We start from the raw sequence: 25,750 nt of genomic DNA on the forward strand, positions 1-25,750 counted from the left end.
CCTCTTCACACACAAATGGAGCACTCATGTACATAAAATAAATAAACAAAACTTTAAAAAACTTTTATTTATTGGTTATTATTATGTGAGTATAGATCAGAGGACAATTTTGTGGAGTTGATTCTCTTCTTCAACATTTCCATGGGTTCCAGGGATTGATCTGAGAGACTTCAGGGCCAGGCTACCATCGTCTTTATCTGCCAGGCCCTCTGACTGGCCCCAGGAAGTGCCTTTATTATTTTTAAAAAATGATTCATTTATTTATTTTTATGTACACTATTTGCATGTATACCTGCATGCCAGAAGAGGGCATCAGATTTCATTACAGATGGTTGTGAGCTATCATGTGGTTTCTGGGAATTAAACTCAGGATCTCTGGAAGAGCAGGCAGTGCTCTTAACCACTAAGCCATTAAGCCATTTCTCCAACTTTTTTTTTTTTTCATTAAGTTTTATGTACATTGGTGCTTTGTCTGCATGCATGTCTGTGTGGGGGTGTTGGGTCCTCTGGACCTGGCGTCACAGACAGTCATGAGCTGCCTCGTGGGTGCTGGAAAAATAGCTAGTGCTCCTAACTGTTGAGCCTTTTCTCCCAGCCCTCCTAGGAAGTGCTTTTACACTTGATCTTAGCCAAAAGGCAGAGAAGCAAGAGGAAGTGCTTTTAATTGATAAAATTTCAAAAGAAAATTTCTGGGTTTTGAGATTCAGATCTTTGGGAACTGTTGTTTTCAAGCTCCTGACCGCTGATTGGAACCATTGGTTGCTCAGTATGTCAGAGAAACTCCTAGAAAGACGGTAGACAGTTGGGTAGATCAATCCCGGTATGTGTGGCCGCTGCTTGTTCATCAGCCAAAATGAACCATATGGCTAGACCTGCTGCCATCGGAGATGAAGATGTGTCATCCTTGTTAGAGTTCAGGAAACCATGGTAACAGGTAGAGATCACTGTCCTCTCGAGGAAGGGAGTGATGTCTGGGACTAATGTCTACCCCAGCACCACTCATTAGCGCTCCCCTTAAAGATAGTTTCAGCGTTATTATGAGTGCTATATAAACATGTCCATACATACATGGACGCTGTGTGTGGGTCCAGTGCCTGAGGGTCAGAAGAGGGTGTTAGACCACCTGGGACTAGAGTTTCAGGTGCTGGTGAGCAGCCATGTTGGAGCTGGAATTGAACCTGGGCTCCCTGCCAGAGCAACAGGTGTTATTAACCAGTGTTATTAGCCAAGTTTCTAGACGTGTACATAATTCAAAGAACAGCAGTGAATGCTTGCACAGGCCGTGAACAGCGAGCGCCCTTGAGGGCCGAATGCCCATTCCTCTAACAAACCAAACCTAAACTCAACTCAACTCAACTCAACTCAACTCAACACCATTTTCTTGCAACTTTTGTTGAATCCTCTCGTGGGTCCATCCCATTATATTCCATTCTCTCTCTTTCTTCCTCTCTTCTCTCTCTCCTCTCTGTCTTTCTGCTCTCTCTCTCCTCTCTCTCTCTCTCTCTCTGTCTGTCTTCTTGTATGAAGCACAAGGGTTTCTTCAGGGAATATGCTTTGTTTTGTTTTGAGACAGGGTTTCTCTGTGTAACAGAACCTGCCTCTGCCTCCCAAGTGCTGGGATTAAAAGCTTGCACCTCCAGGCCTGACTTGGGGTGCAATTCTTTCATTGTAGGGTGTGGTGGTTTGAACAGGTTTGGGTCCCGTAGACTCACATGTTTGAGTTCTTGGGGAGTGGTGCAATTAGGAGGTGTGGCCCTGCTGGAGTAGGTGTGGCCTTGTTAGAAGAAGTGTGTCACTGTGGGCGTGGCTTTGAGGTCTCCTTTGCCCAGGCCCCACCTCTGCCCAGTGTAGCACAGTCTCTCTTGGCTGCCTTGGGATCAGAAAATAGAACTATTGGTTCCTCCAACACCATGTCTGCCTGCACGTTGCCATGCTTCCTGCTGTGATGATAATAGACTAAACCTCTGAAAATATAAACCAGCCCCAATTAAATGTTTTTCTTTCTAAGAGTTGCCTTGATCTCTTCACAGCAATAGAAACCGTAACTAAGACAGAGGGTGTATGCGGCTTCCCTTTAGATCATGCCAGCTTGTTTTCCACTATCGTCACCATTCCTCCTTCGACTAGTAGCGTGTGCAGTGTGTATTCACACCGTTTACATGCTGATTCACATCTGGTCTCATGAGGATAGATCACATTATTGAATGTATTGGAAAGTGCTTCTCGCACTTGATTGTGTATGCAAATTACCAGGGGTATTCTCCTCCTCTTTCTCCTCTCCTTTTCTTCCTCCTCTTCTTCCTTTTCTTTCTTTTGGTTTTGTCTGAAAGAGTGTCTTGGGCTGGAGAGATGTCTCAGTGGTTAAGGGCACTGGCTGCTCTTCCAGAGGACCCAGGTTCAATTCCCAGCACCCACATGGCAGCTCACAACTGTCTGTGACTCCAGTTTCCAGGGGATCCAACTCCCTCTCACCGACATACGTGCAGACAAAACACCAATGCACATTAAAAAGTGAAACTAAGTAAAAGAGGTCTCACTGTGTAGCCTAGGCAATCCTCAGCAGCCCTCCCACCTCACCTCCTTACTGCTGTCATCACAGGGGATATCACCACATCCTGCAAATGCAATACTTGATTTCACAACTGTATCTTCAGAGGCAGTCAAGACCCCCCATGGACTTCAGTTACGTGAAGTATACAGAAATAAAAACACTTTCACCCAAGATAGATTATAAACATTTCTATTTTTTTGTTTTGGTTTTGATGCAGGTTTTCACTGTGTAGTTCGAGCTGGCTTGGAACTCTCACTTTGTAGACCAGGCTGGCTTCAAACTCAATAGAGATCCTCCTTTCTATACCTTCTGAGTGCTGGCATTAAAGGCGTATGGCACCATGCCGCACTGTATGTATATATATATATAAATATATATATACACACGTGTGTGTGTGTGTGTGTATGTATGTGTAAAGACCACTTATATGTCACAAAGCAGACTGCATCCAACTTAGATTACAGTATCGCTTTCTTCCTGTATGAAAACCAGTATAAATGGGCCTGGAGAGGTGGCTCAGAGCTTAAGAGCACTGTCTGCTCTTCCAGAAGTCCTGAGTTCAATTCCCAGCAACCACATAGTGGCTCATAGGTCTAGTGCCCTCTTCTGGCGTGTAGGTGTACAAGCAGACAGAACATTGTAAACATAATAATAAATGAACAAATCTTTTTAAAAATCAGTATAAGCATACTTAATCTAAGTTTTATGTTTTATTTTTGTTGTTTTGCAGATTGAGTCCCTCTCTGGAACTTCTGAATGTTTTTTACTAGTGGAAGCATTCTCTACAAGCAAAGTCAATGGCTTAATTTGAGCAAGTGTTGGTGTGGCTCTGATTCTGCCGTGCTTCTGGAAGCTCCGAGTCTGAAGGAAACGAGGCTTTTTGTGATGACAATATGACTCACAGTAAAGGAAGATCTGCCACTTACCAGACAAGTGGCAGTCCACACAGCACAGGAGGTTTTGTAGACTGGACTTTACATTTAAATACAGTTCAATCCGACAAGTTTTTGAACTTACTTTTAAGCATGGTGCCAGTCATTTACCAGAAGACCCAGGAGGACAGGCATAAAAAAGCAAACAGCATTTGGCAGGATGGATTGTCAGGTGCAGCACAGACCTTCAGCAAGAGATCAGAGCCACATCTGGACTACCACGAGTTCTCGGAGCAGGCCTTCCACAGCAGCAGTGGCCTTGCTCCCACCAGCTGCAGCCCCAAGTATGACGACTACGCTGGCTATAACTACTGCGACGGGAGGGAGGCTTCCGAAACCACTGCCATGCTGCGGGACGAAGATCTGTCCAGTGAGGGCGATGATGTTATTGTGGAAACAAACCAGAAGCTCCCGAAGGAGTCCAGCGGTGTCATGGCTCTGCAGATACTCGTGCCATTCCTGCTGGCTGGTTTTGGAACAGTTTCTGCCGGCATGGTTTTGGACATAGTACAGGTGAGTTTTCATCTTTAGTTTCACTGCATGTGTAATCGTGTGTGTGTGTGTGTGTGTGTGTGTGTGTGTGTGTGTGTGTGTATGTGTGTATCAACCTTGAGTAGCTTCTTTAGTTTCTTTTCTTTTTAATTTTTTTTTTTTTTTTCTGAAAAGCCCTAGTTGTCCTGAACTGTGTTTGTAGACCAGGCTGGCCTCAAACTCCGAGATCCCCCTGCCTCTGCCTCCCAAGTGCTGGGATTAAAGGTATGCACCACCATGCCCAGCCGCTTTCCATGTATATTCCATATATATATACATATATATATATATATATATATATATTTATGAGGCAGGGTCTCCTCTTCTATCTGAAACATTTGAGCTATTGAAGTTCTAGGGGTCTGGACTGCCTCTGCCTTCTCAGCATTGAGATTTGGCATGTGTCATCATACTTGGCTTTCTGTTTTTTTTTTTTTGTTGTTGTTGTTGTTGTTGTTTTTTTAATTATTTAACTAATTTGAGACAGGGTCTTTCCATACCGCTCTGACTATCCTGGAACTCACTATGTGTGGACCAGGATGGCCTTGAACTCATAGAGATCAATCGCTTCTGACTATGCCTCACAAGTGCTGTATTTAAAGGCTATCTATCACTCCCTAAGGCTTCTCCCTCCCTCCCTCCCTCTCTCTCTCTCTCTCTCTCTCTCTCTCTCTCTCTCTCTCTTTCTCTCTCTCATAGATTCTGGGGCTGAAGAGAGGTTAAGAGAACTGTCTGCTCTTCCAGAGGTCCTGAGTTCAATTCCACATGGTGGCTCACAGCCATTTATACTGAGATCTGATGCCCTCTTTTGGCCTGCAGGTGAACATGCAGATAGAACACTCATATACACAAAATAAATAAATCTTAAAAAAAAATAGGTTCTGAGGATTGAATAGGTCCTTGTGCTTTTTTGACGGATCCCTCACCCCATCCTCTTCCCTTGTCTTCTCTTCTTTCTCTTTTTCTTTTTTCCTTGTCCCTCCGCCCTTTCAATAGGGTTTAACTGCCTAGCTTTGACTGGTTTAGGTCTAATCTATTTGGTGTTCTGTAAGCGTCTTGTATGTTTATAGGCATTTCTTTCTATTTAGGTTGGGGAATTTTTCTACTATGATTTTGTTGAAAATATTTTCTGGGCTTTGGAGCTGGGAGTCTTCTTCAATTTCTGTCATTCATAGGTTTGTCTTTTCATGGTGTCCCAGATTTCTTGGATGCTTTGTGTCAGGAACAAAAAGTTTTAAAACTTTTTTTCTGAAAAAGATTTAACATTTTCTTTAACTGATGTATTGGTTTCTTTAATCGTATCTTTTACAACTGAGATTCTTTCTTCCATCTCTTGTACTCTGTTGGTGATGCTTGTGTCTGTAGCTCCTGTTCTGTTCTCTAGGTTTTTCATCTCCAGGATTATCTCTTCTATGTCAGAGAGGTCCTCAGTTCCTGAGCCACACCTCCTCCTCTTAGTGATTAAGAAGTTTTATTCGTGTTTGGTTTTGGTTTTTTGAGACAGGGTTTTTCTGTGTAGCCCATGTCTGTCCTGGAACTTACTCTGTAGACCAGGCTGGCCTCAAACTCAAAGAGATCCACCTGCCTCTGCCTCCCAAGTGTTGGGATTAAAGGTGTGTGTCACCATGCCCAGTTTGAAAACATTTAAAAAAATATTTGTGCTTCTTATGTGGGTATTTTCACACAGAGCTTCTGTGGAGGCCAGAGACAAGTCACAGGAGTTAGTTTTCCCCTTCTCTGTGGGTTCCCAGGGTAGAACTTAGGTGGTCTGGCTTGTCATCAAATGCCTTGACCCAGCCAGCCTGGTCTTTCTCCACATCCCTAGTTGCCTTGAAGCCCAGATGGATTTCCCACCAGGACCCTGAAGAAGGAGGCTCTGCTCTCTGAGCCCCTTCAGGCCTCAGTTCTTGCTTTATTCAGAGCAGCCTCCAGAGAGTCTTTAGAGGCAAATGGAAAGGGTCTTGTTCTCCTTCGTGGATTTTAGTTCTGCTTTTCTCACCTGTCCTGTTATCAGTGATGAAGACTTGTTTTTGCTGGCATGAGTGATATGTCAGTTGCTAAAGTCTCCTACTGGGACAGTCCTATCTTTAATTACATTCGTAAAATATCTTTCTGTGTTATTAGATATTTATATGAACATTTCAGTTCAGAAAGCAATTTTGTATTTGTATGAGGACCATTCATCACTATTTCATTTCATAGATGGAGACATCTGAGAGCTCTCTCCTCCAGGACCACAGAGCTAGCTGTGACAGGTCCATTCCTGGAGGCACAAATTCACTTCATCAGGGCATGGTGGTGGCACATGCCTGTAATCCAAGCACCTGGGGAAGCTAAGAGGGGCATTGAAAGTTTGAGGTACACCTGTTCTAGTGTATAGGGAGTTTAAGAATACCCTGAGTTCCAGAGTGATACCCCGTCTTAAGAGAATTATTTTCAGGTTCGTGGTAGTTTTGTGATCCTGTGGTATGCCACCTTTTAGCTTCATACCTTAAAATGGCCAGCAAAACATAGGACTGCAAATTACTTCATATGTAACTCTGAACTTCTTTCTCTTCATTTCTTTCTTTCTTTGACCTTGGGAATGTCATTGTATTTATTTAAATATTTTTTTTCTTTAAGAGTTGTTTGTTTTTATTTTATGTGCATTGGTGTTTTACTGCATGTATGATTGAAGGTGCCAGACAGTTGTGAGTTGCCATGTGGTTGCTGGGAATTGAACCCAGGTCCTCTGGAAGAGCAGCCAGTGCTCCTAACCGCTGAGCCATCTCTCCAGCTGCCCCTCTTTCAATCTCTATCTCCTCATCTGTAAACACAATAACAACAGTGTGATTTTCCTGTGAGATTTGTAATTAGTGCAGGATCCCAGACTCCATTCCAGATGACGAAGTCCCACAGCCTGAGCTCATAACCCTTAGGCACATGGACTCTGGCATCATGAGATGAGGAAGTAACTGAGCATGGTGCCTGGCATCACGCATCTGGGATGCAGAGGCACAAGGATCACAAGTTTAAGGCTGGTCTAGGCTACAGTAGTGAGTTAATGGCTCGAACTGTCTTAAAAACTCTAGGGCTTGTGTGTAGCTCAGTGGTTCGCTGAGCATGTGGTAGGCTGTGGTGTTCATCTTAAGCACAAAAAAAGAAGTATGACAGAGTAAATCTCAGGAGTGTCTGGATCAGTTGTAGTTATTAGTGTTAGTTGTAGAGTGGGCTGGAGGGATGTCAGATGTTGAACCATTACTAATCAAGTGTCTAAAAGGCTCAGATCCTAATCTAGGAGGATTCGGTAAGACCACACTTCCACTGAGTACATAATGTGTGCTGTCCTTTAAAACAGCCCAGTATAGTGTTGCAAGCCTTTAATCTCACACCCAGGAGCCAGAGGCAGGCAGGTCTCCGATCTTCAGAATGAGTTTCAGGCCAGATAGGGCCACGTGGTAAGACACTCTCTCAATAGCAGTAACTACAACAAAGGAGAAGCCAGGTTGGAAATAAACCCCTCTGGTCTTTAGAGATGTCCTTGTTCTAAAGGAAACTTGTTTGTTTTCTTTCACAGCACTGGGAGGTATTCAAAAATGTGACGGAAGTTTTCATTTTAGTCCCCGCCCTTCTTGGTCTCAAAGGGAACTTGGAAATGACGCTGGCTTCTCGATTATCCACTGCAGTAAGTGTTTTTTTTTTCCTGCTTCCTATTCTGTGTACCACTTATTTCTCTCTACCTAAAAGACTCTGTGATGAGAAGTCTTCTATAAGTTTCCTGACCTCAGAGTTATACTAAATAGTTTTGACTGACATAGGGCCCTGAAAGTTCTCTCACCTGAGAATTTAGACCTGCTTTCTCTTATCACCAGAAGTAGCAATATGTTTGCCTCCTTCAGTGCCAGGCCACACTCATGGATCCAGTTTTATATACTTTATTGGCTGTAAGCTTTTTTTTTTTTTTTTTTTTTCAGACAGGGTCTCAAATTTGCTTTGTAGACTAGGCTGCCTCCTGCCTCTGCCTCCCAAGTGCTGGGATGAAAGGCGTGTGCCACCAAGCACATGGCTGCATTTTTTTTTAATTATGTAATCCCACAGTTTGATTTATAACCCATTATTGGATTTCACTCTGGAATGGTCTATTATTATAAAAAATACTATGATAGTAGCTGGAGAGATTTGACTCAGAGGTTAAGAGCACTTACTTACATGGGATCAGGTTTCAGTTCTTAACACATGGCAGTTCACAGCTATCTAAACTCCAGTCCCAGGAGACCTGATGTCCTCTTTTGGCCTGCAAGCACAAAGCATGTGATATGCATGCATGCATGTATACATACATACATATATACATATATGTAGATGGTGGTGGAGGTGGGGATAAGATGTCACTCTGTAGTCATGGCTGGCCTGGAACTCCTTAAGTAGCTCAAACTGGTTTGAAACTCCCAAAGATCCTCCTTCCTCTGCCTCCCAAGTGCTGGGATTGGAGGTGTGAACCATCATGCCTGGCATGACAGTGTAAGTGAATGACAGTGCATAGAGTGGACATAAATCTGAAGTAAACACAAGGTAGAACAGAGCAGTTATCAGATACTGACTTACTGATTTGTCCAGGGGTTTACTGAAATCACACCTTACACCACGTGTTTGCCAAGCATGGTTTCACCTGTTACCTGAAGTGGAATGACCTGGGGAAATACCTGAAATGAGTCATTTCCCTTAACAAGCTGCTGTTTCCATGCATGCTCCTATAAAATCTTGTCTGCCATGCCATGCATGCTCCTATAAAATCTTGTCTGCCATGCTTAGATAGGTTTTCTTTAACAGCTGGGCTTGGGGCAAGAAAACAATGATGACTTATAAGATACATGTTTACATAGTTTAAGGTTATAAATAGACTTGGAAACTTAAAACAAAATTCTCATGAGATCTGAAAGTCCAGCCGGGCATGGTGGGACATGCCTGTAATCCCAGCACTTGGAAGACAGAGGCGGGAAGATCACTGTGAGTTCGAGGCCAGCCTGGTCCAGAAAGCAAGTCCAGGACAGCCAAGGCTACATAGAAAAACCCTGTAAACCAAACTAGATAAAAAAATTAAAATATGAAACTCCAAGCCAGGCATGGTGGCACACACCTTTAATCCCAGCACTTGGAAGGCAGAAGTAGGTGGAGCTCTGAGTTTGAGGCCAGCCTGGTCTACAAAATGAGGTACAGGACAGCCAGGGCTACACAGAAAAACTCTCTTGAAAACAACAAATAAAAAAAAAAAGCAGGTTTATATTTTCAAACCCAGTGTTTAAGAATACATTCTTCATGAACTGATTGGCCTGCTCTTTGATCACCTCCCTCTGAAGGAGGAGCAGCCTTACCAGGCCACAGAGGAAGACAGTGCAGCCACTCCTGATGAGACCTATAGACTAGGATCAGAAGGAAGGAGAGGAGGACCTCCCCTATCAGTGGATTGGGGGAGGGAGGGTGGGACTGGGAGGGGAGGAGGGAAGAGTTTACAGGGAGATACAAAGTGAATAAAGTGTAATTAATAAAAATTAAAATAAAAATATTTTAAAAAATACATTTTTCTCAAGTGATAAAATAAATGCATTTATAACTCCTTAAAAAAATAAGGTATAAGGGCTGAAAAGATAGCCCAGTGGGCAAAATGCCTGACTTGCAAGTGTGAGGACCTGTGTTGTTGTTGTTGTTTAGATTTTTTAAAGCCAGGTGTGGTAGTACATGTCTGTAACCCAGCCCTGGGGAGGCAGAGACAGGAGACACCCTGAGTCTGTGGCCAGCCAGGGTGGCCTCTTTGGTCAGTTGCAGACCCGTGAGACACCTTATCTAAACAACAAAGTGATGACACCTGGAGAATGACAGCTGGGCTGTGCCCTAGCCTCTATTCACATGTGCATACACCACACCATACACACACCACACACCACACGTACCATTCACACACACCATAATACACACACACCATACACATACACCATACACACCACACTTACCATACACACACCATAATGTACACACACACCATATACAGACACTATACCATGTACACACAACACATACACCCCGCATGTACCACGTGCACACATATATCACATACACACCACACACACCACACACATATACCTCACACACTACACATACACCACACACATGCCATTAAAAATCTAATAATGAAACTGATAACTGTTTGAAATTTGAATTTCCTGCTTATCCATTATTTCAGTACCTTGTTATTTGATCATGACATTTACTGAAATTCTGGATTTGGATTTCAGTCCTTGATCATTTGGCATCCAGATGGAGTGTGTGCTGGGCATTCCCCCCCCCCTCCTTTGCCTGTAAGAAGGAAAAACAAGCATCTGTGGCTTTACCGTGGGTTAAGAATCAGTGCAAGAACATGAGTCAGTAAGGTGTCTTCCAGGAGAAACTGAGGCAGAGGTCTTCAGAAACCATAGTGGAAACATTTGGGGAGGAAGACCGTTATGGGAAGGGAATGAAAATGTGGTTTCTGCTTCAGCAGCTGCAGAGTGGACTTTGTCCTGATAAATGCAGTTAAGCAATGTGATAACCTTGCCAGGAATAGTGAAGTTTTGGCTCAGTCACCTCAAAGAACATTCTAAAAGCATTTGTTATTCTTGAACCTTGGCCAGCATTTGTTTAGACTCATAATAGATTAACTATGCCACTCAGTTTCAAAATAGGTCAGGCTGTAGGGAATCCAGTTAAAAAAGAATACATTTTAAATAAGATTTTCTGTCTTTAATCCACATGTGTGTGTTCGGTTCTTTTTTGAGACAGGATCCCTCTGTGTAGCCTTGGCTGTCCTGGGCTCACTTTGTAGAGCCAGCTGGCCTTGAACTCACAGAGATCCACCTGCCTCCGCCTCCCTGAGTGCAGTGATAGCAAGTTTACACCGCTGAGCCTGGCTTAGTCCGCATGTTAACGTTAAGTCTCATAATGGTGAATCTAACCTTTTGGGGGATGGCTGTCAGGACAGTGTGCTGGCTAGTTTTATGTGAGCTTTTCACATGCTAGAGTTATCTGAAAGGAGGGAATCTCAACTGAGAAATGCTTCCAAAGATCCAGTTATAGGGCAGTTTTCTTAATTATTGATTCGGGCCCAGCCTATTGTGGGTAGTGTCATCCCTGGCCTGGTGGTCCTGGGTTCTATAAGAAAGCAGGCTGAGCAAGCCATGCAGAACAAGCCAATAAGCAGTACTGGTCCATGGCCTCTGCATCAGCAGGCCTTCAAGTTCTTGCCCTGTTTGCGTTCCTGGCCTGACTTTGATAAACAGTGATATGGAAGTGCAAGCCAAATAAACCCTTCTCCAAGTTGCTTTGGTCATGGTGTTTCATCACAGCAATAGTGGCTAACTAAGACAGACAGGGTGTCAAGTAAGTGAGGATTTGAGCTAGGGAACATCCTAGACAATGCAAAGGGCCAGAGGCTAGATTGCTGTTGATCTGACGGGGGGGGGGGGAGATTTCTTCCTTATAGAATGTGTGTGGATGGGAGCATGCCGTGTGTGTGCATGTGCTCCTGGAAGCCAGAAGAGTATGTCTTACTTGCCTGATGTGGGTGCTGGGCCTGAACTCCAGTTCTCTGTGTTGGATTTTTGCAACAGGGTTTCTCTGTCCTGTAACTATCAATAAACCAGGCATTCCTTGGACTCAGAGGAATGTTTTTGCTTCTCAAAAGTTGGGATTAAAGGTGTGTGCCACCACCACCTGCCCGGCTAAGATGGGTGTTTCTTAAAGTGTGGTCTTTTAGTGTCAGTACCAACAGCCTGTTAGAAATGTAATTTTTTGGAACATTCCAAAAGTACTGAACCAATATGCAGTTAGTAATCTGTTTTTAAAATAAACTGTCTTGGGACTGGAGAGATGGCTCAGTGGTTTCCAGTGCTTACTGCTCTTGCAGAGGACCCGAGTTAGGTTCCCAGTACCCACATGGTAGTTTAACAACTGTAACTCCAGTTTCAGGGGACTGTGACACCCTCTTCTGGTTTCTTTGAGCACTGCATCCATGTGGAGAACATGCGTACATGGAACAAAACACTCAAATACATAAAATAAGATAAATTAAAAAAATAAATAAGCTCTCCAAAGGTTTGGACAGTGTACAGTAAGGTTTGAGAGGCCTTAGGGTTGGGGCCAGGTGCGAGAAGGGAAATCCCAGAAGACAAAGGCGGTCAGATAGCCAGGAGCCAGCTGACAGAAGGCCTTGTAGCCTGTTGTAGGGCCTTTGGCTGCTTGTGCGTTGGGGCCCATGGAAGGTTTTGACAGAGGAGAGGTGTGAGCCAGTAGACATCTTTAACGGATTGTTGGGCTGTTGAGTTGAAATGTGGGTGTTGGTGGCCAAAGGGCTAATGCCAAGTGAACAGTCTGTTGCTTTGATTTAAGCTAAAATGGTGTTGACTTGGATTGTGGTGGCAATAGTAGATGTGGTGAAGTCATTGGGCTCTAAAACCAGTTGTTTGGGAATGACGAAACTGGGTGATGGAGGTATAGAGATTGGAGAGTAGTCTCCTTAAAGGTTGGAGCTAAATACTCTTTACTGTGTAAGGTACAAACATGAGTAGATGGAAAAGTAGTAACCGTGGCACTGATCTGTGATGCATCATCACTACCCAGAGAGGCAGACCTCAGGTGTGTGAGGCTGAGTGTGCACATCCTGAGATTGGGCTAGTAATATAGCAACAAGTGACTGGCTTCTTAGGAACAACCCTGGAATCTCAGCTCTTCCGGACTCTCTACCCATACTCTCCACTCTCTGTCCTGTTGTCTTACATCATTGCTTTCCTCCTACTTGTTTTCATTTCTTTTTGTTTGTTCTTATTATTTCCACCTTTCTTCTTGTTCTTATACCCCTCCCATGTCTGCCCCATCCATGCTGGCTCCTAAATTCATGGCTTCTTCTTTATCCTCTGTTGTTACATATACATATAAACAAATACAGAATACAACTTACTGCATCCTTTCAGTGTTGCCTGGATGTGCATGTTTCTAGGGCTGACCACTTGTGTAATAGGCTATTATGTTGTGGATTTTTTTCCCCTGGCCCCAAGCTCCTGGAATAATGACTTGTGAGGCTCAAACAGTATACTATAAATACCTTGGCCATATAGCTAGGCTCTTCTGACTAGCTCATAACTTAAAATAGCCCACTTTACTATTCTGCCATGTGGTTGGCTACCTCTGTTCAGGTACCATGCATCCATCTTCCTCACATCTTGTAGGTTGAATCTCCTGCACCTGGATCTATCCCAGAATCCTTTCTGCCTCCCAGATGTTCCACTTCCTATTTCCTGCCTATACTATAGGCCATCCGATTTTTTTTTTAATTGACAGGTGTTACATTCATACAACACACAAGATACTCTCTCAACACACTTGGTATTGAATAACTAATGGAGACTATTTTTTCCTATCTCTGTTATCACTTGTGTGACATTCTCCACCTAGCAGTGGGGTCCCATGAGATATATACTGGGATGGCAACTGGTGTTAGAATTTTTCAGGCCTTGCTTAGGCAGCTGTGTTGTTGAGATTTCCCTGTCGTGGCTAGAGCGCACAGTGTCACAGCAGACGCTTTGGTCCTCTGGTTCTTGTAATCTTTTCACTTTCTCTTCTTTTACATTCCTGAGCCTTTAGGGAAAAGAGTTATATTGTAGATGGCTATCCCATGGCCAGTTGTTCTCTGCATTTTGAAAAGTTGTAGTTTTCTGTAATGTTCTTTACTGCAAAAGAATCTTTTTGTTTTATATGTATGTGTGTTTTGTCTGTATGTGTGCCTGTATGAGTGTGTGTGGTATAGGGCAGAAGCCAGAGGAGGGCATGGGATCCCCTGGAACTGGAGATAGAGACAGTTGTGAGCTGCCATGTAGGGGCTGGGAACTGAACCCTTGTCCTCCTGAAGAGCAACCAGTGCTCTTAACCACGGATTCCTCTCTCCATCCCAGGATAAAAGTGTGTTCTTTGATGAGGGCTGAGGTCTGTACTCACCTGTGGTTATAAGGGTAAATATTTAGAGTGCAGCTAGGAATTATCCTGGTTTAGGAGAGTGCCTGCAGTAGGTTCTTCTCTGAGCTCCGTGACCTCATCAGCTGTGTGTAGTTTGTGGGCTTGTGGTATGTGAGGGTGGAAAAGGAAAGACTGACTAGTGTTGGGGTGACCGAAGACACAGTGTAAGCGGTGGCGTGGGGAACAGAGCCACGGGACTTGGCAAGGGGGATGTCTGCATGCCCACCATTTCTAACTGCCTTCCAAAAGTCAGGGCCTCCCCTTCCCTGGTGCCTCCCAGCGGTAAGTAATTCCCTGAGTATTTGTACAGGCTGGAATTGTGTGGAACGTAGCTCCTTGCCTTAGAAGAGGTTGATGGCACCAATTGAATCTGGCATGGATTTCCTAAGTCGGTACCCTCATTCTGACATTCTGCCATCCTTGATCCTTATAAATCCTAATCCACGTGTGTCGCTGCTCCTTGTCAACACCTGTGGAGGCTTTATGTCTGACGGCTTTTATGGAGTCATCTTAGATTGCTGCAACATTAATCTTTCCCTCCCTCCGGAGCTAGAAATCTGAGGCAGAGTCACTCCTTAAACATTGCTCTCTTGAGTGTAGCTCCAGATTTTTAGAGCTACAAACATGACGGGATCAATAGTTATTGTCAGGTTTAGCAAATCTATAAAGACTGCATGGGTAATTATTCTAAAGCACCGGGAAACCTTAGTATTTGCATTAGCTGGATACTTTGAGGCCAAAGTCCAGAAGGAGACTGCAAAATAGAAAATGTTTCCTAATGAGACAGATGGCATCTTGGTGTGTCACTTTAACCTGTTGGTCTGCTGCTACACAGACAGCCCTGGTATGGCTGTGGTTAAAACCACCTGTAAACAACAGCGTTATGTGTTTTGTGGATCTGGGTACTCAGCCAGGGCCTCGTGTGTGCTGTATCTCCTTAACTCACTCTTGTGAAGCTTTTTTTAAAAGTTAAAAATATTTATGTAGTATGTGTATGTGTGTGAGCATGCACATAGCGTGTGTGTGTGTGTGTGTGTGTGTGTGTGTGCGTGCGTGCGCGTGTAAGATCGGGACAGCTTGCTGGAGTAGTTACCTCCTCCCATTGTGTCACTGTGTGACTTCCAGGAATCACGCTCAGATTGCCAGGCTTGAACAGTGAGCACCTGCACTGCTGAGCCATCTTGCAGGCTCCAGATGGTTTTATAACATTTGAAAATCTTCCAGGATTAGATGATGAATAATTAAAGTCTAACCCAGTGTACTATATTTATAAATTGTGTGTGTGTGTATTGCTGATGATTGTCCATTGCTTGCTAAATTGCTATGTTAGAAAAAGTTGGCAAATTTGGATGTGTTTTTTTAGTTTGTCTTTTTTGGGGGGGGCTGGGGGGAGTTTCAGACAGGGTTCTCTGTGTAGCCTTGGCTGTCCTGGACTCACTTTGTAGAAAAGACTGGTTTCTAACTCACACAGATCCTCCTGCCTCTGCCTCCCAAGTGCTGGGATTATAGGCATGCACCACTGCACCTGGCTGGGACGTCTATTTTTAAAATCCTGAGTAGTTGAGAAAATTGTCTGGCTTGCAGAGGAGTATGTGAATACTAACCTTATCTTGGAAAGTATTCTTCCATTTACCAGAAAGATGTTTATACATTTTGATAATTGGAGGTATATGATCAAAATCTGCTGAACCTACTGAATTCTTACTGCTAATAATTTTACTCATGACTCAAATAAACAGGAATGGTTTGTTTATATCCTGCTCTTTGGCAATTTTTCGGATTATATTAGTTTTATGCTATGAAATTACATGCTGACAACTCAGAATTATACTGTTATTTCTGTTGGGCCTCATTATACCAAAATTGGCATGTGAGGATGATAATTGATAATGTAGGTATGACATCTCCTAGTAGATGGTCGACAATAACTTGTCACCTAAAAACCTATTTGCCCATCTTGGCCAAGCTGGGTGTCACGTAGCAGGATTGAGGTGTAAGGATTGCTCTGAGCACAGGCTGCACACGGCAGGTTTACCAAAGGGGTGGTTTGTACTTTAAGACCTGGAGCTCTGTTTAAGTAAAGCGGAAAACAGGGTGACACATGAGCTTCTCCTCCTTGCAGGTTAATATTGGGAAGATGGACTCACCCATTGAGAAGTGGAATCTGATCATTGGCAACTTGGCTTTAAAGCAGGTAAGTGACACATTTCTTTACAGCTCTTGGATGTGAAGTTTACCATTTGTTTCACAGGACACCAAAATAATAACTTAGTACCCCAACAAGGTGACAGAATCAGTTGATTGATGCCCACAGCCTTTGAAAGTTATTTTTATTTCTCTAGAAGCTGATCAGGTTCTTCCAAATGTAAAAAAGTATACAAATACTGAAAACCATAAAAATCAACTGTAACTGTAATAGACTAGCCTTTGTATTAATATTTATACAAATATTTAAGATGTCGTTGTTTAAGTACTGTCTTAGTTACTGTTTCGTTGCTCTGAAGAGCATGGCCAACTCTTACAGAAGAAAGTAGTCAATTGGGGGTTTGCTTACAGTTTTGGGGTTTGATTATCATGGCTGGAAGCAGACAGGCATGATGCTTGAGCACTAGCTGAGAGTTTTCTGTCCTGATCCGTAAGCAGCAGGCAGAGGGACGGAGGGAGGGGGGAGTGGAACTAGGACTGACTGGGCCTGGCAAGGGCTTTTAAAACTTGCAAGTCCATCCCCAGTGATACACCTCCTCCAACAAGGCCACACGTCCTAATCCTTCCCAGTCAATTCCACTAACTGGTGACTAAGCATTCAAATATATGAGCCTGTGGGGCCATTCTCGTCTAAGCCTCCACTTGGGCTATTTCTCTTTTATTTATGACCCTACTCCTATCATGACTGTAATTCTTTTGGGGACACACTTACATTACAAGTTTAGGCCAGCCTGGGATAATGTAGGTGAGGATGACCTTGAACTTCTTCTGTGTGTGAGGATTACAGATGTGGTCCACCAGTCCTATTTTATGTGTGACTGGGATTAAACCCATTGCTTTGTGCATGTTAGGTGAACCACCATGCTCGCCTCTGTCTCAGCTTTTTAAAAAAATATTTATTTATTTATTTATTTATTTATTTATTTATTTATTTATACATATGAACACTCTATTTGTCTGCATGTATGCCTACATGGCAGAAGGGAGCATCAGATCCCTTTGTAGATGGTTGTGAGCCACCATGTGGTTGGTGGGAATTGAACTCAGGACCTTTTAACTGCTCTTAACAGTGCTCTTAACCACTGAGCTATCTCTCCAGCCCCGGCTCAGCTTCTTACGCATACACATCTTGCCCTGCTTTTTGTGTTTTGTTTGTATTAGTTTTAGCTTTTGAGCTGAGACCACTGTGTTTTTCAGTCTGATCTCAAACCGGGGTTCAAATTAATCTTCTTGGGGCTACAGTAACTCAATATCAAGACTGTGTACTTTAAGTATATTAGTTGCTTAGAGATCAATTACATTGCACTCTTTTCTCAATATTGTGGCTGCCCATTTGTTTATGTTGATTTTTCTTAGTTAATGTTACCATTAATAATAATAAATCCATTCAATTACCGGCAACATATGTACTGAACCAAGAACTTTCTATTTCTGTGGCTCTTTCTAATCTGAGGTGTCTCTTCTGCCTCTTCATCTGTTCTCTCATAACTCTAAGTCAGAGATTTCACCTGCCATGAATAACTCTTTAGCTAGTTTGAGCACCAGTAATATACAGCAATTCTCGTGTTAGCTCAGCTAGGCCATAAGATTGAGAACAAAGTTGTGGTAATATAATTTCATGCATTGTGTTTTAAGGACAAGAGTTTCTGAAAATAAGAAAATCTGAGCTATAGCCACAGCTCTAACAGAAACCAGCTGTAGAGCCTTTGTTTAGTTATATAACCTTTCTGGGTTTCATTTTTGTCTTTTTAGTCATAGTATTTTTTTCTCTCGTTCTTCTCTCTTTTCTCTCTCTCTCTCTCTCTCTCTCTCTCTCTCTCTCTCTTTCCCCTTCCTTCCTTCCTTCCTTCCTTCTTTTATTTTTGAAAAGTCTAAGAATGTTTTAGCTGGACCTTGTAGGAATCTAAGCAGGGATGGTAAAAGTCTAGGCAAGGATGTATATCAATGGGAGAATATTTGCCTAACATACAAGACGTTTGTCCTCTGTAACAACCACAGAACAAAACAAGACCTTCCAAATATTTATATATCAATAGAGTACTAAAAAAATTGAAAATATATGGATTTAAACATTGAACCCTCTAAAGTCATGAATGTATCATAAGTGATCTATACAGGTCACTGCAACAGTCCCTACCCCAGCCCTTGGCACTCTGTCTTCCATTAGTCACCACCCTCCCTTGCCATTCTCTCTCCTGTAACTGTTGGTTAGGATGGTTGCCAGAAATGGCTAGGAATTTGCTGATCCTAGTTGCCAAAATTCAATGTGTCTTGGCTTTGTCTTTGGCTCCCCCAGGACATGTGATATACAGGGAACTTGGGCAGGTCCATCATGGCACAACAGGTGCCCGCAGTGAGGCAGTGGTTGGTGGGAGGGGTTACCACTAACAAAAGGAAGAGAAGATGGGGGCTGTGGGTTAGGGGAGGGGGAAGTTATCTTCTCCCTGAAACTTGCCAGCAACACTTGTGAAGGAGAAGGTGAATGCAGAGAACTTGAGGACAGGCCTGGAGGGCTGGAGAGACGGCTCAGCAGTTAAGAGCACTGGCTGCTTGGGAGTTTGCTTCTCAGCACCCACGTCAGGTGGCTCAGCAGTTAAGAGCACTGGCTGCTTGGGAGTTTGCTTCTCAGCACCCACGTCAGGTGGCTCAGCAGTTAAGAGCACTGGCTGCTTGGGAGTTTGCTTCTCAGCACCCACGTCAGGTGGCTCAGCAGTTAAGAGCACTGGCTGCTTGGGAGTTTGCTTCTCAGCACCCACATCAGGTGGGTCACAGCCACCTGTAACCTCAGCTCCAGGGGATTAACTCCTCAGCGTGTGGGGTCAGAGGCTGGCAGATCTCTGTAAGCTTGAGGTCAGCTTGCTCTATAGAGAGAGAGTCTGTCTCAACCATAAAACAGAAGCTCTGGCCCCTCATTCCACACCTGTTGACATAACTCTGGAAAGCTTAAGAGTCCACTGTCTTCAGTGGTATAAAACTCATATCCAGTTGCCTCTTTAAAATGAAAGTAGTTTAGTTACCATGCACAGTACTTCTGATTCCCTTGTACATAATGATTCACTAATGAAGATTTAATGTTTTAAAAAGTACTAATTGATCTGGATTTTAGGTTCAGGCCACAGTCGTTGGTTTTTTAGCAGCCGTGGCAGCGATCATACTGGGCTGGATTCCAGAAGGGAAATATTACCTCAGCCATTCCATACTTTTGTGTTCTAGCAGTGTGGCAACTGCCTTCATTGCGTCTCTACTGCAGGGTAAGTGAATCTGAAAATGTCTGCTTGGCAGTTTGACTCTTTAATAAAAGCATTGATTTTCCAGGATGGTGACTTTTAAAGTGATAATTTGTTCATGATGAAAATGGCAGAAATTTTCCACATAAACTTTAATGAATCTTATTAGTTCAGGTCTACTTTTATTTTACTATCCATCTATCTGTCTGTCTGTGTATGTATGTATCTGTCTATCTATCTGTTTATCTATCTATCATCTATCAATCTAATTTTTCGAGACAAGGTTTCTTTGTGTATAGCTCTGGCTGTCCTGGAACTAGCTCTGTAGACCAGGATGGCCTCAAACTCAAACTGCCTGGCTTATTTTGTTTCTTTCAGTATTTATAAACTCTGTGAAGAACAGACTTTTTGGTTGTCCCCTTGGCCGTAGATGCTGTGGCTCAGTTTTTAACAAGGGCAATGGCCAAGACACTCACTGTTTCACCTAAGTTAAGAGCAGAGAAAAGCTTTCCTGGAAAGCACACGGGTGACTTTCGGGCCTGTCACAAGCATTGCAGGAAATCTAAGTTTTGAAAGCAATACTTCATTTAAGTACTTGGTTGAGGGTACTTCCTGCACTGCCACAGGACCTGCGTTTCGTTCCCAGAACCTGAGACCGCTCACAGTTGCCTGTGACTTCAGCCCAGGGCAAAGGGGTGAATCCAGCACCAATGGCCTCTGAGGGCACCTGCACTCGTGTGTGTACTGTGTCACTCAGATACACAAATACACACTAAAAACAACAAAAAATAAAACCCCCGAACTTTAAGTTTCCGTGGCAATGTAAACATAACTTTGTGCTTATGCTGAAGGTAGCATATTTTGGGTATATGTTTAAAAAAAGTTAAAAAATTAATTGTGCCAGGTGGTAGTGGCGGTGCACACCTTTGATCTCAGCGCTCTGGAGGCAGAGGTAGGTGGATCTCTGAGTTGGAGACCAGTCTGGTCTAGAAAGCTAATTCCAGGAGAGCCAGGGCTACACAGAGAAGCCCTGTCTCAAACATGCCCCCTCCAAAAAAATTACAGCAGTACAGTTTACAGGATCATCTTCTTTATATTATTGACATGAACACTATTCTAGGCACCTTGCATGTTATGAAATATAATCATTGAAGCTTAGGTTGTTTTTTTTTTTTTTTTTCTTGAGACAGGGTGTCTCTATGTAGCCCTGATTGTCCTAGAACTCTCTTTGTAGACCAAGATGGACTCAAATTCACAGATACCCTCCTCTACCTCCCAAGTGTTTGTGATCAAAGGCATGACCCATTATATAATAATAATAATAATAATAATAATAATAATAATAAAATAGCTGGGCAGCAGTGGCATGTGCCTTTAATCCCAGCACTTGGGAGGCAGGGGCAAGTAGATCTCTGTGAGTTTGAGGCCAGCCTGATCTACATAGTGAGTTCCATGATGGCCAAGGCTACACAGAGAAACCCTGTCTTGAAAAACCAAAATAATAATAATAATAATAATAATAATAATAATAATAAACCTCTTTCTGGCTTTGTTTCATTTAGGAAGTTACTTAAAAACTTTCAATATATCAAGTGTGAAATATCTATAAAGTCTCAGATATTTTAAATTTTTATTTATTTATTTATTATAATTTATTCACTTTGTATTCCCGCTGCAGTCCTCTCCCTCATCTCCTCCCAGTCCCACCCACTCTCCTTCTCCCCCTATGCCCTTTCCCTAGTCCCCTGATAGGGAGGACCTCCTCCTCTTCTATCTGACCTTAGCCTATCAGGTCTCTTTAAGGCTGTCTGCATCATCTTCCTCTGTGGCCTGGCAAAGCTGCACCCTCCCCCAACACACACACCAGAGAAGGTGATCAAAGAGCCAGCCACTGAGTTCATTTCAGAGACAGCCCCTTTACCCTTACTAGGGAACCTGCTTGGAAACTGAGCAGCCTGTTGGCTTCCTCTGAACGGGGGTCTAGGTCCTCTCCATGGATGGTCCTTGGTTGGAGTATCAGTCTCCGCAGGACCCCTGAGCCCACGTTTTTTGACTCTGTTGTTCTCCTTGTGGAGTTCTCGTCCCCTCTTCTTCCATAAGGATTCTGGCACTCTGCCCAAAGTTTGGCCATGAGTCTTAGTATCTCCTTTGATACCCTGGTGGGTAGAATCTTTCAGAGGTCCTTTGTGGAAGACTTCTGTCCTGTTCCTTGTCTTTTCCTACTTCCGATCCTGTTTGCCCTTCTGAATGAGGATTAAGCATCTTCCCTAGGGTCTTCCTTGTTGTTTAGCTTCTTTAGGACTATAGATTTTAGTATGTTTATCCTATTTATTATGTATACAATGTTCTGTCTGCATGTAAACCTACATGCCAGAAAAAGGCACCAGATCTCATTTTAGATGGATATGAGCCACCATGTGGTTACTGGGAATTGAACTCAGTATCTCTGGAAGAACCGCCAGTGCTCTTAACCTCTTTAGCCCAAGACTCAGATTTTTAAGTGCACATTACCGTGCTTTACTTACTTTACTGTGATAGCTTGATACTTAACCATCTTAACATGTGCAGTAGGTACTGTAAACCCACTTCACAGGTGAGGGAACTTCGCCTCCTCAGCAGCAGCACAGCAGGGCTGTGGGCACAGCTGCAAGGTTGGAAGTGGCCTGGCCTGAGAAGAATCTCCCATGTGGGTCTGTGAAGGTGCTGATCTGAGGGAGGTTTCTGTAGACTCTCATCGCGGATGGTTAGAGAAACATTTCCTCGCCCCGTCCCCACACTCTGCCCTTTTCCCTTTTGAATGCATTCTGAAAAGAGTGGCCCTGGTGAGGAGAAAGCCTCCTGGTGTATAAGATTGCAAAGTATCATGTCATACAAGACACACATTCTGCTGCTTGCTGGTTTGGTTTTATGAGCTACGGAGTTGTGTTCTGGCCCAGAATCATAAACTCTGTGGCCTTTGGCAAGAATTTAAACCCTATTCCCTAGAACCTATAAAGCTGGCATGCCAGAATAAAACATTACAGCCATTTGTACTCAAAGTGTGCTGAGATGCTGTTTATTTCTTCCCATAATCATGCTTATGATTCAGAATGATGCATGGTTACCATAGAAACTACACATTTTCCATTTCTTTGTATGATGTTCTTTCATTTTCATCTTTTCTTATACTCTTGGTTATGAAGATAGATGTTATCTTTTTTCCATTTGTATGATTCAAGAAAATAAAGATCTGAAAGTGTAAGCACTTAGCCGAATTTTCATCTCTTGTAGGTTTAGAGACAGGAACTTGAGCCAAGAGTGTCTTCTAAGCTGGGTGTGGTGGCTGATGCCTTCAGTCCCACCACTGAGAGGCAGAAGCAAGCAGATTTCTGTGAGTTCAAGGCCAGTCTGGTCTACATAGCAAGTTCTAGGACATGCATGAGAGCCTGTGTCACACACACACACACACACACACACAAGAGTGTTTTTTAAACTTTCTGTTAGTTTTTGATGTATGATCTTGTCATATATCCCCAGCTAGCGTAGACCAGCTGACCCTGAACTCATAGATATCTGCTGGCTTCTGCCTTTCCTTCAAGTTCTTAGATTAATGATATATGCCACCATCCCCTGGCCTTTTTAATTTTTTCAAGCCCTTAGTTATTTTTATTTTATATGTGAATGTTTTGTCTGTGCCTGGTGCCTTTGGAGGCCAAAAGAAGGTGTCTCCCCAGAAACTTGAGTTATGTATGGCTGTAAGACACCACGTGGGTGCTGGGAACCAAACCAGGTCTTCAGCAAAGCAGCAGTGCACTTAATGACTGAACCACCTCTCTGCCCTCCAAAGACTATTACTTTTTTTTTTTTTGAAACATATTCTTGCCGTTTTCCCTTTTCTTTCTTTTTTCTTTTTGGTTCTTATTTTATTTGATGTGTGAGTGTATATTTTGCTGGTTAGTATGTCTGTGCACCACACTGTCAGGTAGGTGCGGAGAATCGAACCCAGGTCCCCTGGGTTCAAACAGTAAGTGCTCTTCACCATCAAACAAATCATCTCCCAAGAGTATCTTTTCTAGGTATTTGTTCTGAACCCTAGCTTTGAAATTTTAATTCTGCCCTGCTTCCTAATACTTTGCTTTAGACAATATGACGAAGCACTTTTAGGTGCCGTATTTGGCACATTTGTTGCTATGCACACAAATAGAAGAACTCTCTAGCGTTTTCATACTTTAAGGGTTAAAAATGAAGCTCTTTAACATATATGTATTACATACAATGCATACGCCTCATTAAATTCAAACTTTTGGTTTTAACTGGATTTTACAGTAAATGCAACACTGTGATCCCTTGCAGTTTGCTGAAGGGCATTCTGCCAAAACAGTTACACTTAAATGTTTTGTTTGCTTGATCAGTTGATTTGAGCATTCTAACTGGAACCCGTGTGCTGCTTATCCATGCTGTGCATTTTGGTATTTGGGGAATGGATTTTCTGAGTCAGCATCGAAAGTAACGATCGTTCCTTCTCCTAGGAATAATAATGGTTGGAGTCATTGTGGGCTCAAAGAAGACAGGCATAAACCCTGACAACGTGGCCACGCCCATTGCTGCTAGTTTTGGTGACCTGATAACTCTTGCCATATTAGCTTGGATAAGTCAGGGTCTGTATGCCTGCCTCGGTAAGTTGACGTGAAACTAAAAATGATATTGTCCAGAGTCTTTTAACAGAAATGTAAAATGTTGTGGATCCATGATGACCTTCATCTGTTAGAACTAGAGACAGAATTGATTAGAAAACTGTAGCCTGTTGTACGTTTACCATGTGCTGTGGTTCTCATATTTTCTCTTACTCTGAGTTCAGAACTCTAAGATAATGTTTATCCTGTGTAATTTTTTTCCTTTCTGCCCCACCTTTCTGCTTTTCTTTCTTTGTTTTGTTTTTTGAGACAGAGTTTCTCTGTGTAGCCTTGGCTGTCTTGGACTTGCTCTGTAGACTAGGCTGGCCTTGAACTCACAGAGATCCACCTGCCTCTGCCTCTCAAGTGCTGGGATTACAGGCGTACACCACCACTGCTGGCGGAGTCTGATGAGTAGACTCTTATGTGTAGACTCTAATGAACTGTTTTAACTGGATTGTTTGTTCTGGGACCACAGTCAGTGGTAGCGAATGTGATTTGTGAGCATGAATTAAAATCAGAATGTTTTCTTTATCATGTCAAGTTTATGTGTGTGTGTGTGTGTGCATGGATGTGTGCATGCTTGTGTGCATGCATCAGATGTCTAGTTTAAAAAAACACAGAGTTTCGCTATAACAAAATTATTTACAAGCCAATCCAAAGGCAAATATTTATTCACAAATTGCCATGGGTTCTATACAGCCTTGTGGTATAATTTAGAATATATCTACAGTATGCTTAGTCTGAAGGATCTTCAGAGGTGGTTTTGAACTCTAGAAAAGCTTTAACCTCCCATGCATTAAACCTTGTATAACATTTGGCAGCAAGGAGGAAAGCTTCCCTCAGTATCTGACCCTGTCTTAGCTTTGATTTGATGAGTGACATAAAGACTTACTGTATGTTCAGATACATTTTTTCTCACTTGAAGACAAGGCGCATTTGCCTAAAATAACGTGTAAGACAGTAAGTGGCCAGCAGCATAAGCTACCGTCACTTTCTTTCTCTTTGGATATGGTTTTTGTCACTGTACAGTACACTGTACCGACACTCAGTGCTAGTTCCTTTTCCTTTCACAGGAGGCACAGAAAAGGGGACTTGTGTTGTTAAAGAAATAACCCTAAATCTTGTCTAATTTTCATTGTTGGGATAATAAATCGATTCTGCTTTTTCCTTCTCTGAATTATGCAGTTTAGGTGCAGATGCTAGACTGGTGGAATAAATGTCAGTTTTTACACCCAGTATTGGAGACTGTGGTGGACTCACAGGCAGATATCTGAGCAACTGTGGTCCTCACCCTATAATACCAGGCTGTTAAGTGTGCTGGGGAAGGGAGGTTGTCTAGCCAGGCATGATGGCACATACTCATAATCAAAGTCCCCGGGCAGCTAAGGCAGGAGAACTGAGAGTTTAGGACCAATGTGTGAGACCCTGTCTTGGGATTGTCATCAGTAGGAAGCCAGTGAGAGCCTGAGCAGGATGCACAGTGTCCCTGTTACTAACCTTTGAAATTAGAGACGTTTCTCCCGTGTTAAGGGGAGAAAAAGAGAAAAGGGACATACAAGAGGTTTCTTCCTGGCACTATGAAGGGCTAGAAAGGCCACAGATTAACCGGGTGTGACTACGTGCCTGTAACCC

At 43.0% G+C, this 25,750-nt stretch overlaps 1 protein-coding gene across 6 annotated transcripts in view; it reads left to right on the top strand.

Annotated features, from left to right (window-relative positions):
* Positions 1-25,750, top strand: part of Slc41a2 (solute carrier family 41 member 2) — a 106,283-nt gene that overhangs the window by 20,195 nt on the left and 60,338 nt on the right. For all 6 annotated transcript variants that reach the window (XM_021640930.2, XM_021640932.2, XM_021640934.2 and 3 more), the window contains exons 2-6: positions 3,282-3,996; positions 7,571-7,678; positions 16,154-16,225; positions 19,343-19,487; positions 23,972-24,118. In XM_021640930.2, the coding sequence (XP_021496605.1) occupies positions 3,445-3,996; positions 7,571-7,678; positions 16,154-16,225; positions 19,343-19,487; positions 23,972-24,118 (1,024 nt within the window). In that variant the 5' untranslated portion in view covers positions 3,282-3,444. The remainder of the gene's footprint in view (positions 1-3,281; positions 3,997-7,570; positions 7,679-16,153; positions 16,226-19,342; positions 19,488-23,971; positions 24,119-25,750) is intronic.

Source organism: Meriones unguiculatus, chromosome 2, assembly GCF_030254825.1.
Source record: "Meriones unguiculatus strain TT.TT164.6M chromosome 2, Bangor_MerUng_6.1, whole genome shotgun sequence".
In the NCBI taxonomy this organism is placed as follows: Eukaryota; Metazoa; Chordata; class Mammalia; order Rodentia; family Muridae; genus Meriones; species Meriones unguiculatus.